This window comes from Sus scrofa, chromosome 9, assembly GCF_054392235.1.
Source record: "Sus scrofa isolate SSC_HxYL_T2T_F1_AM1 chromosome 9, Sscrofa_HxYL_maternal_Yorkshire_Landrace_v2.0, whole genome shotgun sequence".
Classification (NCBI taxonomy): domain Eukaryota; kingdom Metazoa; phylum Chordata; class Mammalia; order Artiodactyla; family Suidae; genus Sus; species Sus scrofa.
In genome coordinates, this window is record NC_139391.1 from 88,631,156 (window position 1) to 88,646,791 (window position 15,636).

The following is a 15,636-nucleotide window of genomic DNA, read 5'->3' on the forward strand; positions in this document are numbered from 1 at the left end:
ACTTACATACTCTTTTAGTCACTTTGTATTTTAGTACTTTGCATCTTTTCCTTCCTAATACTTATCACTATTGAAATTCACTTGTCTGTCTCAACCCCTCTATCAAAGTGCAGACAGAATGAGAACTAAAGTTCTGCTTGCACTATTCTCCAATTTTGATTTCCCCTAAACCACCCAATGTTTAAAGAATGTCCAGCAAATGGTGAACATTAAATTGCTGTATAAATGAATGAAAGAAAAAAGATGAGAAAGCATAAAACAAAAAATAATCAATAGAATAGCAATTATAGTTTAGTAAATAAAGCACATCCACTTAAAACAAGCAAATAAAACAATATAAAATCTTAAATCGCTATTAAAATAATTTTATTAAGAGGTTGAGATACAGACAGGTGTAGAGTTAATATCTGAATCGGAAATTAAGGATCATGGTAGCAGGTTTAAAAACATTTAAGGAGTTCCCTTTGTGGCTCAGCAGACACAAATCTGACTAGTATCCATGAGGATGTGGGTTCCATCCCTGGCCTTGCTCAGTGGGTTAAGGATCCGGCATAGCTGTGAGCTGTGGTGTAGGTTACAGACATGGCTTAGATCCCCTGTTGCTGTGCACATAAGCAGCTGCAGCTACGATTTGCTCCTTAGCCTAGGAATTTCCACGTGCCTCAGGTGTGGCCCTAAAAAGCAAAAACCAAAATAAAACAAAACACTTAAAAATGTTTGCAAAATCCTTTACAGATTCTCCATGGTCCCATAATACTTTGAATCATATTTCTCATTAAGTAACAAAATCAAGTCTCATTTCCTTTTCCATATTCCTACACACTGATGTTAACATTTGGTATATAGCTTTTCTAACTCTTTTATACATTCTTAAAAACAGAGGTACATAAAGAACCATTCATATTTTATCAACATCATCATCCTTAACATTGATTAAGCATCAGTGCTAGATATTATTGTAAATATTGCAAGATTTAGGAGTCGCTAACTCAATGCCACAAACTCTTTTAAGATAGCTATTATCCCCATTCTCAAAAGAATAGGAGAAACAATGCTAACTTATGGACAATTTGTTTTTGTGATTAAACACTATAATTTTGGTACCTCTTTTCTTGTTGTGTATCATTTTCAAATTGGTAAACTTTCAGGTTGTTCCCAACCGCATGTCGCTAAATATAATTGGGGTAGCTTCAGCTTTTATATTATTATTTCTGTGGAATGGATTCTTTGAAATGGGATTGATGGCTCAGAGGTTATTCAAATTGTAAATTTTAACAGATACTATCAAACTATTCTCCAAAAGATTATTTAAATTTACAGACCCACAATTTAAAGACGCAGTTAAAACTGTATTTACAGGCCCACAATTATGATTGTGCCTATATTTATATATACTCACTGACATTAGATATTGCCAATCTTTATAATTTTCTCTAACCTGAAAGGCAAAACAATATATTCCACTGCACTGTTTCATTTCCTTATGAATTAATAAGATTAGAAATCTTTTTTGTCAGAATATTATAGTTTTCACAGTTGTAGTCATTTTTCTATTAGATGCTTTTTCAGTAGGAATCCCATATCTTAGTTTATTAACACCATGTTTACTACTTGTGTTAGAAATACCTTGACTTCTTTTTTGGCCATCCCTGCAACATGTGAAAATTCCCAGGCCAGGGACTGAACCCTTGTCAAGCAGTAATCAGAGCCACAGAAGGGACAACAGCAGATCCTCAGCCTGCAATGCCACCAGGAAATTCCTCTGACTTTTGTTAAAGGGTTTAAACAAACTTCTTAAAATAAAAGATTATGAAAAGTAATTTTAATTACCTTTTCATTTACAGGTTCTAAGTTTCCTGTTTGCCTCAAATAGGTTTCTCCTACCTTAAGCAATATAATTCTAGGTTTTCTTCTAATACCTTTTAAGTGTATTACTTATGCTATTATACTACCTTTTAAGATATTATGTATAATATAATTTGCATTTTAATCTAGTTGGTGTATATTTCTAGGTTATGAATAGAAATACAAATTTATATTCATTCAATAACCAATTCTGTCACCTGATTTATTGTGTATATTTAATTTTTACCCAATGATCTGAAATTTTAACATATTATAAATAATGAATTCTCTGCATATTTTCATAATTTTGGGGGCCTAATTTAATATTCTGTTCTATTTATTTTTGTGCTACCACATTTAAATTACAGTAACTTGGCAATATTTTGTTCATGGCAAGGAAAATTTGCCATTACAGGATATTAACTATCTCAAAACATTATAAAGGCATTTTTGTCTAATTACAAATTATCACTTAGCAAAACAACTATAAGTGATACTGTCAGAATTCTCCGTAGCAATGAACTTAATTTATAAATTAATTTGGGGAGATTTGACTTCTTAATATTAAATGTTCCCATACAGGAACATGAGATGACTTATTCAGGTTTTATTTTATAACTTTGCATTAAATTATTTAGTTTTCTCCCTACAGGCAGGCTATCTTTCATATTATATATAAATGTTGGTATTTTATAGTTTTCTCATACTGTTAACTAAATTTATACTCATTAATATATTAACCAGTAATTTTATAAAGGAAAGTTTAAGGGTCATTTTTCTTTTGTACATTTATCTAGTATTTGTTCCTTAAATTGATTTACCAGTTTTATTTTTAGTTTATACATATTTATAATATGTCATCATATCACCTTCAAATAATAATAATCTTCTCTTTTCAATAGTTACATGACATTTACATTTTTCTAGTATTAAATTAGCTCACTTTTCTAAAAGTGTTAACTGGAGTGGTGACAGAAAAGATCCCTGTATTCTTCCTGATTTTACATGGGATGCCTCTACTATGCCACTATCGACATGAACTTAACTATTAAGAAATGTTTTACATATTTGGCAGTAGTTTTAAAAATAGCAAACCTGGTTTTTACTTAGATTATGTAATTCTGCTACCACTGACCCATTCTGGCTTTGCTGAAATAAACCTTACAGAGTCAACAGGTTTCAGTCCTTAAATATAATACTTGAATTTGCTAATTTTGTTGTTTGCAACTGCTGCATTTATATTCACGTGTGTGGTCTTTTGTGTTTATGAGGTACTGATATTGAAGTTTGCTAGCTATGTAAAACAAATGAGAAGATATTTCATCTTAATCTATATTTTGGAACAATTTTTTAAACAGAAAGAATTATTTTACTATGAAAGATCTTTGGAGATCACACTAGTTTCAATAGTTCTTTTACTACATTTCTTACCTTTTCCCTTTGGTTTATAGAAATGGTTCACAAAATATGACCCTGGACAAGAAATACTGGGGTCACCTGGGAGCTTTCAGATCTACTGAAATAAAAAGCCTAGATATTAAGATCATCAATCTGCAGTTTAACAAGCCCTTCAGGTGATTCTGGTACATGCTTAAGTTTGATAACTACTGGCTTAGATTCCCTACCCCCTTCTCTTAAGAAAATTTGTTTTTTCTATTTAGAAAGTAAATACTCAATTTCTTCTACATGATAAAGTTTATTGGCACAGATGCAAACGATTGCTATAATAACTATTTAAATATCTTCCACAGCTGTAGTGATATCTTCTTCTTTTTTTTTTTTTTTTTTTTAAGGGCCGCACCCAAGGCATTTGGAGATTTCCAGGCTAGGGGTAGAATCCGAGCTATAACTCCTGGCCAACACCACAGCCACAGCAACGCTGGATCTGAGCCTCCTCTGCGAAACCTATACCACAGCTCAAGGAGACGCCATATCTTTAACCTATTGATAAAGGCCAGGGATGGAACCTGCATCCTCATGTATGCTAGTCAGATTCATTTCTTCTGAGCCATGACAGGAACTCCGATATCTTCAAATTTATTATGCCCTGTATTTCTTTTTGTTAAATAATTTTGGAGAGTGACGTCAGCAAGTCGGCGGCATAGGAGTTTTCAGCCATCACCATCTGTCTCTCCCCCCCAAAATACAGATTTTGACAAACACTAAAATATGATAGTACCTTTGCTGGGAGTCCGGGAGTCCAGCGAAGACGTTCCAAAAGACCATTGGAGCAAAAATCCAAGAACAGATCCATCGAAGGGATGTAAAAACACTATCCCTTTATCTGCACGGCCCTTCATTCGCCAAATGGCACACAGCTTGGGGCCAAGAAAGGCTCAGTTCAGAGAGGTTTCTCCCGGGGTGGAAAGTGGGAGTATTGTGAGTTCAGCTTTCCCGGCCTTGCAGACGCTGCTCTCGAGACCACTTATTTCTTGCCCCACCCAGAATACCGAGGGTCTCAGCACCGCTGGGGTTAGGAGAGGCAGGGAACAGGTAGAAGAGGGCTCACAGACACAAGGGCTTGGAACTCAACAAGGGGCTGTGGAGACTAAGCGCACTGCAAGGACTCTACCTGGAAGCTCGAGCACAGGCTGCTCCCTTAAGCCTCAACTCATAATTTCCGCCCCAACTGGCCCACTTGAGGCCCAAAGCTTTGTGTGCCTCACCCCTCCCACCCTGCGTCGGGCGCCCTGTGCGCCTGCGCTGCACATGCCCTGAGCAGCGTCTTAGGTGGGAGGGCAGGCCCTTGCTGACCCCTTCTGAGCATGTGCGTACAGCAGGGTGAACCCCACGAAATTGGAGGACGATTCCCAAATTTGAGTATCTCTGGGCTCGGCACTAAGGAAAGCACATAGGAGGCTCCCAGCACCCACTCAGGTTTTGAAGGGTGGAGGGAAAGCAAACAGTCTTAAAAATGCCTCCCCTCAAAGAGGGAACAAGAGGTGGGGAGTGGTCGCATCTATAGAAAAGTTCTGAGGGAGCCTCACAATCCCTGGCTAGCTAATAAGGTTTTTCTCTCCCCAGGCAGTTCAGTAACGAGAAAGTGACTGTTTTTTTAAATGCAAACTATGGATCTTGAAGCATTTGTTTAAACTGGCCCCAGTTCCTCTTAGCAACGTTCCAGCAGTCCTGTATGCTTAGGGACCCAGAGGGAGATATGCTCATCCGTGCCCCAGAGGAAGCCCACTTAACATCCTTCCTAATGCTCACTGTAGATACTGAAGCAGCCTGTAACTCAGTTCCAGCCCCTCTCAGCTACTACAGTCTGGCAGTGTTTCCACATTTTAAGCTTTACACTTACTAAGAGTCATTTGTGTTGAATCCAACACTGTTTCTGCCAATTTTAGTCTTGATTATAATTACATAATTTAATTGACTATTATATAAATGGAAACTATGATTCCCGAAGAAAAAAAAACTTTGTTTTATATGAAAACAAAGATAATTTGGGAAGATTTGTTAAAAATGCGATTTTGAAACTGCTATAGAATTACAGTCTTTGCTGTAGAATTATATGTAAGAGATCATTATAAAAGATTTTTAAAACTATTGTAAAAATGCAGTTTATACTCAGATTGCTTCACAAGTATCTTTTGAGTTTTTGTTTCACCTAAAAGTAACTAAAAATGCGAATCATGGATAGTTTTTTATGGAATGGAATTTATACAAGCAAACTTGGTAGAACTCCAGTCAGTCAATGACCCATATTCAAAGAAATGACCGAGCTGGGCATATAATGGAAAACTGGTCATTTCAAACATAGTTATAAGTTTTAGGTTAAAATGAAATATTCAAAGCTATATATATTATGACCTTTGTTTTACCTCTCAATAAATGTTTATCCCCTCTGGTAAATGACCTTCTGCTGCAGGTAAATTGCACTACTTCATTTCCTGATTATATTCATTGACTCATTCAATGGACTGCCTTAAAAGACAAACACCACACTTTGGCTTACAAGAGTCTTCATGGCAGTAGCCACCTCTGCTACAGGCTTTTCTACCGTTCACTCCTTCTTTATGTTGCAGGCACACTGAACTTGTAGATCTTTTAACACATCAAGCTTTTTCTCTCAAGCTCTTCACATACAGCTGCACCTGCTCGATATGCTCTTTCCACCTCTTTGGTGTCCACCTGACTTATGTGTATTCCTTAGCTCCTCTCTTAAATGCATCTACTATATATAGGCCTTCCTTAACTATGAGATCTAAAGTTGATATTCCTTATTATAGCTCATTCCAACTTTTGTTTTCTCTCACAGAATGTATCACAATTTTGCAAAAAAAAAAAACCCTTGTATTTGTGCATTTGTATTTAATATTTCTTCTACCATTAAACTCCAAGTTCTAATAATGAGGTGATGACATATGTGAATTTGATGGCAGTGCAGGGGGTGAACAATTTTCTAGCTGTGATTTTTGAGATTATCTGTAATTATAAAGTACAAAGTCTGAATGACAGGTAGCACATATCAGTTTTTCTTTTTAATTTCTATAATCCATATTTCTTATTTTATAATCCATATTTTAATATCCAGGTGTTCAGACTCTCATAACAATTCTCTCTCACTTCATAATAATGTAAGTTTAATGATACATAGACTTCTATCTTGTTCACTGCCAGTCCTCACACAGTATCTGGCTCATAGAAGTTGCTAAATAAATATTTTTTTATTGAAGGATCATCATTGTAGAGAAATACCTATTTTCAGAGTTAATTATAATTTCAGGATTATTTCCAATTGTTCTGGCGAAAATTGAAAAGTGTTACAGAGAAGGAATTAACAGAAACTGGCTAGTTATTTACCAATTTCCCTTTTCTTCTTGGGCATACAGAATTCCTTTTTCAGCTTCCTTACAATTAGGTGCAGCTAGTTGATTAAGATAAAGCCAATGGGTTGTAAGTTGAACATGTTCCAGGCCTGGCCCCTTAAAATAAAAACAGACTCCAATACTTCATTCTCTTTTATCACTCAGTTGTTGAATAGAAGAGCTCTGTATATCTAGGGGAAGGTAGAGCCACAAGATGGAAGGAGCCTGGGCCAAAGACCGACCAAATAAAGTAGCAGCCCTCCCAAAAGACAGCTGCTGCTGTACTAATGTGTGAGAAAAGAACTAATTTTTAGTTGTTATCAAAACTCATATTTTGAGATTCTGCCAGCAGTCAAAACACTCTGACTAATGTAAAGATTATATCATAATATATATGAAGATTATGTTTATATTGTTTTGACCCTCACAGACTTTCTAAAAAATTAAATCAATATCTTATGTAAAGTGTAAGGCACTTACAATCAGTACATGAAGGATAATCATTGAAACTAGAGACTGATTCTAAGTGAAGTAAGTCTGAAAGAGAAAGACAAAATACCATATGATATCACTTATATCTGGAAACTAATATATGGAACAAATGAACCTTTCCACAGAAAAGAAAATCTGGGACTTGAAGAATAGACTTGTGGTTGCCAAGGGGGAGAGAGAGGAGGAGGGAATGGGATGGACTGGGAATTTGGGGTTAACAAATGCAAACTACCGCAATGAGATCCTGCTGTATAGCACTGGGAACTACATCTACTCACTTATGATGGAGCATGATAATGTGAGAAAAAGAACGTATATATGTATGTGTGACTGGGTCACCTTGCTGTACAGTAGAAAATTGACAGAACACTGTAGATAAACTATGATGGAAAAAATAAAAATCATTTTTTTAAAAAAGAAAACCACACTGATGGTAGAGTCAAGTTTTGAGACCATTAGGAAGTAGGTTTCCCCAAGATAATGTCAAGTACAAATTATGTGCTATTTTAAAGTTCTCTCATGTTGGTTATAGCAAAAGTTGCCATGTCTGCCTTATCCTTTCAATGCTTCAATTCCAGTTTCACTGCTTCTTATATATTTAGGAATAGCTTGAGTACCATAATTCATGTCTTTGTTTTCTGAAATCACTCACTGGAGCAGAGGGATATAAGCTGCTAAATACAAAGTTACCTGGCTGAGGGACAGCCAAAGCTTGAATTCTCTATAAAATCAGCTGGTTGATTGTGATGCTGAGTATTTATCCTCCTTCTTGCAGGGACAGAAGCAAACATCCTCTCCCTTTCTTTACACCTCTACTTCCCATGTCATAGTGAGAGAGGCTCTGAGTCAACTGAACAGGACTCTTCTGAAGAAAACTCAATCAAAATCTACCTTGTTTAGTTCTGTTCTACCTCAAAATCATAAATGAATGCTATTGCATATCCTTTTATGAGGTCCTAAATCTTCCATTTCAAATTTAGTACTTTAATAGATCCAGCAATTGCCCATCTAATAGGAGGTAGAGTTCTAACAATATTTTCTCCCCTAGAAAACTAATTTTTGTACACTATCAACTAAGTACCATCATTTCTTCAATGAGATTTTGAGCTTCATCTATACTGAGTTTCAGTATGTGCCTCTCTACTCCACTGAGTCTTTATTCATTCATTGTACCATTTTATTGTTATTAGCCATTCACTTGTGGCATGTCTAATTTTGTAAAACAGTTCTGCATTTCTTTTTATTAGCATTTACTGAGCAACTTTGTTATGTATATTTGGAAAAAGTTTTTCAAATTTGTCATAAAGTCCAGCTCTAAGTTTGGACAGTCATGAATCAAAGGTATACATTAATTTGCATATTATATTAAGCTATCTCATATAAGAATAAAAAATGTCTCTATTCTGATCTTTTATATCCTTGTAGAGAGTTTTAACATTTTCTATATGTGGTCCTTGTTTGTTCTTTATTATTTCTATATATTTCCAATTTTTTGGTTGTTATTTTTGAAACTTTATTGATTATTGCTCGTATGATGGACTGCTGTTGATAACTTAATTTGATTTTATATTTGTCAGCTTTGCCATACTTCCTTATGTAGTCCTAATATAGTTTCAGTTGAGATATTTTTAATCTTTATGGGGGGGTGGGTTGGTCTTTTTCACTCTATTATTTATTTGCAATTTTCTTGACAATATTTTTACAAAATCAATTTTGTAATAGATTTGATTAATTACTTTCAATAATATGCTTTTTGGTTTCAATAACATGCTCTTTTTTTTCCTTGTTATTCTTTGAAAGAGTTCCTGTCTTCTTTTTATTATAGCTTTTTCTTCTCATTTCTTTAGATTTTAGCTATTTCTCCTTTTCTAACATCTTGAGTTTTGTAATTAATATTCTGTTTCTTTATACTAGGATTTCTCACCTTCAGCCCTACCGACATTTGAGCTATGTAATTCTTTATTGTGTGTTCAGGGGGTTGTTCCATGAACTGGAAGTGTTTAACCATATCCATATCCTCTATTCACTAGCTGCCAGTAGCAATCCTCTCTCAGACACGGCCAGTGGGTCCCAACATTGCCAAAAATCTCCTGTGATGGAAAGGAATTTCTATTGAGGCTCACAGGAAATTGATCAAAGGCATATAACAAATTGAGAACTTTTAATTCAAGGAAAACTACTGAAACTAAAATAAGAAACTGGTAATTTGTGATGTTTCAGCCTTAGCCTACTTCTTTACCATTCAACTCAATTAAGGCTATGGTTCTACCAGAGTGGAGCAAGTTATGAAAGCAAGCAACCTTACTGCCATGAGAGCTAACATAATTTGAAGTGGAAGGTGGAAAAACTCCATGACCCAGAGAGTTATCTAAAATAATAATAATCTCAGTTGGAAATAAATAAGGAAGGCCAGTGTAGCAACTTGCATGAATTTGTGAAACTGATCAAGGCAAGAAACTTGCCAGCCAACTAACCACATGTTGGGAATGAGACAGACATAAGGGGCCTTAATAAGGCTGTCTAAAAGGCCATATACATGTGCAAGGCTGCACATGTGTTCAGGAAAAACCAAAGAGGGCCCTACTTATCTTTATATCCTTGGCTAATTGAGAGGCCACGTACATGAGCAGAAGAGACAAAAGAGCCAGAAGATATTAAAAGCTGAATCGGATTAATAATTGCCTGACATTTGTATTGTTCCCCAAAGTACACATGGATCCAATGGCAAAAGGATGAAGACTCACTGTCTCAAGGTGTTTAAACACAAACCTTAGTCAATCATGCTGACACAGGAATGATCCCTGAAGTGCATGATTAATATAAAAAAAGAAAAGAAAAAAAATCCTGAGGCGTCAGTGTATTCATACCCTCCCAGGAAGAAAGGCTCCACATAATTAATGGAGGGAAATCCCTAAACAAACAAAGGAATAACAATAATCCCTATGGAAGAATCCAAATTCACAGCTGCTATAATATATTGTATAAAATTTCCAATTTCCAACAAAAAGTCAGCAAACGTGCATAGGAACAGAAAAGCATGACACATACTTTGGAAAAAAAAGAGACAACGATATCTCTGATGGACTCGAGCTCAGATTTAGACAAAGACTTCAAAACAGCTATTACAAATACATCAACAGAACTAATATAAACTTTGCTTAAAGAATAAAGGAAAGCATAATATCAATGACTATTCAAATAGAAAATACCAATTAAAGACCTAGAAATATAAAAAAGAAAACCAAATAGAAATTCTTGAGTTAAAAATACAGTAAACAAAATAAAAAATTAACTGTAGGAACTCAGCGTGGCATTATGCATAATATCCAAAGACTGGATGCATTCTAAATGTATATCAATTCATGAATAGAAAAACAACACATGATATATCCATATAATGGGAAACTTACTACTCAACCCTAAAAGGAGTCCAGTATTCATGTGTTCATATAGGTGAACCACAAAATATTATGTTAAGTGAAAGAAGCCATATGCAAAAAACTATATATTGTATTATTTTATATGAACTATTCATAAAAGGCAAATCTTAGAGGCAGAAAGATTAGATGTTCTTTGGAGCTAGGGGAAGGACCAAGAAGTGACTACAAGTGGGCCTGAGGGTTCTTGTCTTGGTGATGAAAATGCTTGAAAATAGGATAGATTTATTAAAATCATTAAAAGGTTTACTTAAAATGAGTAAATTAGATTATGTGTAAGTTATTTGCCAATAAAACTGTTAAAATATTGTTATTCATATTCATAGCAAATATAAATAGGATTTCATGGAACAAAGGCATTGCATTTTTCTTCAAAATAATAAGCATTGTCATAGTATTAGTAGCAATTGTATATTTAGCCTTCATTATACATCATTATACGAGACTTTAAATGTAAAATCACATTATTTATAACTATAAGAGAGGAAATAATCATCATGATGATACAGGCAAATGAATGCACACTAAGAAGAAAAACATTGCCAAAGGGCTCTTACTCAGGTACCTCTAAGTTCATGGACTCATCCAGTGCTTTCTACAGTTTGCTAGCTGTGTTTGTGTGTGTGAGTGTGTGTGTGCATGTGCACGTGCATAAGAGAAAAATAAGAAATGACATAAGATTAATATTGCGTGAATATGTTTGGAAGGTAATGTTGTAGATAACATTTTAAGACTTCATAATTACTGGGTAATATGTAAATATATTTAAAAGCACTGCTAAAATTATTAATTCCTTAGGGATTAAAATTTCAATAACTTAATTGCTAAATGATATTTTAATTTGTCTCAATTTTTTTCAAGAAATTAAGTAAAAAGTTACCCTTTTTGACTTATTAACCACTTGAGAATACTAGCAGCATTTTTTTTGTTTGTTTTTTTTTTTTTTGTCTTTTTAGGGCCGCATTCACAGCATATGGAAGTTGCAGGCTAGGGGTCAAATTGGAACTGTAACCACCAGCCTACACCACAGCTCCAGCAATGCTGGATCAGAGCTGTGTCTGCCACCTACACCCCAGGTCACAGCAACACGGGATCCTTTAACCAACTGAGTGAGGACAGGGATTGCACCCGCATCCTCATGGATGCTAGTCGGATTCGTTTCTGCTGCACCACAGTGGGAACACCCCTAGTGGCATTTTTATTAGACTTCACAGCTAACCATAAATTTAAAAATAATGTCTCTATGTAAAAACCTAATAGGTAGTGATATTATAATATAGATCTCAGTATAAGAAAATTTGATGCCTTGTTTTCACATTTGCACTAATATTCAACTGTAGCTTATACCGCAAAGCTTATAACTAACTTATAAACCATTCTAAGCTTCATTTTAGTAACACAAATGGTGAAACCAATTGCAAAACATATAGTTTCTTTCTTCTGTTTTAACGCATGAAAAATTTATTGCTGATTCTGACTTTAAATCCATAAGCTTTATTGTTACACATTAAAAGAGGTGTTTTCAAATGAACATCTCCTCAGAAAAGAAAATCAATCATGGACTTGGAGAAGAGACTTGTGGTTGCCTGATGGGAGGGGGAGGGAGTGGGAGGGATCGGGAGCTTGGGCTTATCAGTCACAAGGTAGAATAGATTTACAAGGAGATCCCGCTGAATAGCATTGAGAACTATGTCTAGATACTCATGTTGCAACAGAAGAAAGGGTGGGGGAAAAACTGTAATTGCAATGTATACATGTAAGGATAACCTGACCCCCTTGCTGTACAGTGGGAAAATAAAATTAAAAAAAAAATAAAATAAAAAATAAATAAATAAATAAAAGAGGTGTTTTGCCGACACAAAGATAAAATAAATTATTTATAACCAGTAAATCTTCATAGTGTAAGAGTTTACATCAGTGATTATCCTGGACTGTTAAAAAAGAATGGTTATTGGAAAATCTTACCACGCCAATGGAAAAGTAATTATTGATGATACTGTAAGGCACTGGGTCTCCCTTCTCATCTTTGTCATTAGGTATGACTTCAAACTTCCACCTGTCCAACATGATTTCTGTGCTGTTTTCAATGTCTTTTAAGATTTTCATCAGATTCTCACCTTCATAACCTAATGAAAAAAAATTATCTTGAGAAAAAAACACATCCAAATACCAAAAGCTAAATCTATATGTGTTTAAGTGTATCATTCCAAAGCTCAATAACAAATTTGCAAGAAAATTCTAATACTAGTTGAAGAATTAACTATAATCTTACTATACTCATACCAATATTTTATTTTTAGTTTTAATTTCGAACTCATATTTTTACCCTGTGGTATAAATTCTCAGTTTAGCCAACTGCCAAATGAACAACTTGACTACATAATGCTCACAAACTTATTGATATATTTAAAATAGAATTAATAATATGCTTCCATATCATCCTCCTTTGAACTCTTCCTCCAAAAGACAACACCTTCTACCCAGTTGCTAAAGTAAAAAGCCTAGATGATATTTTAGACTTGCCCCTTGCTTCTCCTTCCTCTGCAGGTCTTAAAATTGGTAGCACTTCTTTCCAGAAGCCACCACCCACAAATAATTGATTCTTTACAGTACCATAGCACACAGTTCTCAAAACTAGTTCCACCTTGGAACTAATACATCACACTACAGTTATTTCCATCTTTCCCCTAAAATTTCCTACAGTAAATGCTCAACAAACCCATTTTAAAATAAATTTATTATAGATAGTCACCATGGCCTGAAAAGATTGTTATTGCTATATTATATTTTCTCTTAAATGTATCTATAGGTATGTAACATTACAGTTAAATGAGGCTTGCTTAATTCTGGCTGTGTTACTTAAATGTTTGCTTGTAATCTTCTAAATAATTTTCTCCTCTGTAAAAACTTAGATTTGTTGTGATAATTAAATGAGAAAAAAAGTGAGAATATGCATAAAAGGTTGTAGTACATGAGGCATGAAAATAGAAAGTTGTCAACAATATAATATTGATAACACTAGAATATGAAATATTATACTAAGTTAAATAACTTTCTCTAACTCTATATACACATACTCTGGAAATGATATTTTGAGTTGGGACAGTATTTTCATAGATTTTTTTTTTCTGTGTTCAACTTCAGTCTATATTTTAATAATCTATTTGTAGAACAAGTAAATATCAGAGGCTCTGAGTCTCATTAGAGGTGTTAGCACACATAACATTGGAAAAGCTAATTAAATTAAAAAAGAGAGAGAATGGGCACTATAACATGCCAACATTCTCTAAAGATGAGTAAATTACATTGATGGTATATTGCAGCAAGAAACTAGGAATACCTATCTTGGAGCCTATCATCCCATCTTACCTTGCACATATCTAAAAACTAACTATGCATTATGTATGTATTTATTTATTTATGTGCTTTTCTTAGGGCCACACCTGCATCATATAGAAGTTTCAAGGCTAGAGGGCGAGTTAGAGCTACAGCTGCTGGTCTACACCACAGCAATACAGGATACAAGCTGCATCTGTGACCTACACCACAGCTAATGGCAACTCCAGATCCTTAACCCACTGATCGAGGCCAGGGATTGAACCCACATCCTCATGGATACTAGTTGGCTCCTTACTGTCAGCCACAATGGGAAACTTCCCATGCACTATTTAATACATTAATTAATACATTGTTTTGAAGGATATACTATATTTTATAGCATAATTCAAAACTTATGAGCACACATAAGATGCATATAGTTGTACTCAATAATGAAACATTGATTTGTTTAAACTAGAAGACTATAATAATTAAGCCTACTTATTTTCCAGATGTTTTTTAGTAGTTCTACACTCATTCTCAATGTTTATTTTCTTCCTAATTTAAATTTCTTTTAAACCCCTCAAATATACATGCTTCCCTGTAGAACTGGAGAAAAATCAGTTAAATATTTTGAAAATTCTATTCTGGTTTGAAAATAAGTATGACAGTATTCAGGTAAAAATGAATTTATATGTATTAAAACAATATTGTATAATATAGTAGGGAAATATAGTATAATATATAGTAATATTCACACACTCAGCAAAATATGAGTAAATGATAATGCTTTAAAGTAAGCATTGAGCTTGTCCTCAGCTATATCTCAGGTGAAGAGATGCATCATTTAACATAATACTGGAAAAATGCAAGAATGGTAACTGACTGGAAGAGAACATAATGGAAATGAATTTAGTGAAAATTAATTAACACAGTGAGTTAAAGTAGGGTCAGTCAACATAAACTCTTTACCATTGGATATATTCTCAAGGATTTTATATCTAAGTATGACAAATGCTGGTATCAATCAGCCTTCTAGCCAAGTTAAATGGAAAAAGACAATAAATCTATCTTGAGAAACATATCTGCAGTTCAGAACCAATTCACAAAGGTGAAGAAATCCAAACTGTAGTCCCTCATTTAACAAATATCTATGCCCTACTTATTTGTATTTATCTATGCTTAAGCTTCTTAAATAATGATCCATAACTATAAATAGTATTCCTGATCTCAAGAAGATAATATTTTAAAAAAACAAATTAAACATACTAAATATGTAAACAAAAGCATATTTCTAGAAAAGAATGATGGTATTTTGCTTCTATTATTTTGGTTTAAAACCTATAATCACTCTAGGCTAAAAAAATGAAAACATAATTAGTGTTTATCTTTGGTTTAATGATATGTTATCATAATGACTGACTCTATCTAAAGAGTCATACAAATTTTTATAAATTTAAAATCAAATAAAGAATAATAACACATATATTTGTAAGAGTATGCTCAATCTAAAACTGTCCTTATCCCTTTAACTCTCACAAAACAACATCTTTCTTGCAATTAACTTCAGAACTTTTGTTCAGGAGATTATTGACAGAAAAATTGCAAAGAAAATGTAAATTTAGTATTTTTCAAATACCCTAGGACATCCTACATTTGTACTGTTTTATATTCTCCAAAATATGGAAATATACTTGTAAAATTTAAGCTTAATGACAATATATTCCAGTGAC

The 15,636-nt window shown here is 34.0% G+C and overlaps 1 protein-coding gene across 12 annotated transcripts in view; it reads right to left on the reverse strand.

Annotated features, from left to right (window-relative positions):
* The window catches only part of DGKB (diacylglycerol kinase beta), a 657,175-nt gene that overhangs the window by 392,910 nt on the left and 248,629 nt on the right, over nt 1–15,636 (reverse strand). For all 12 annotated transcript variants that reach the window (XR_014815900.1, XR_014815899.1, XM_084977158.1 and 9 more), the window contains one exon: nt 12,551–12,711. Coding sequence is in view for 10 of the 12 variants with exons in the window: in XM_084977158.1 (XP_084833284.1) it covers nt 12,551–12,711 (161 nt within the window). In the remaining 2 variants the exon portion in view is untranslated. The remainder of the gene's footprint in view (nt 1–12,550; nt 12,712–15,636) is intronic.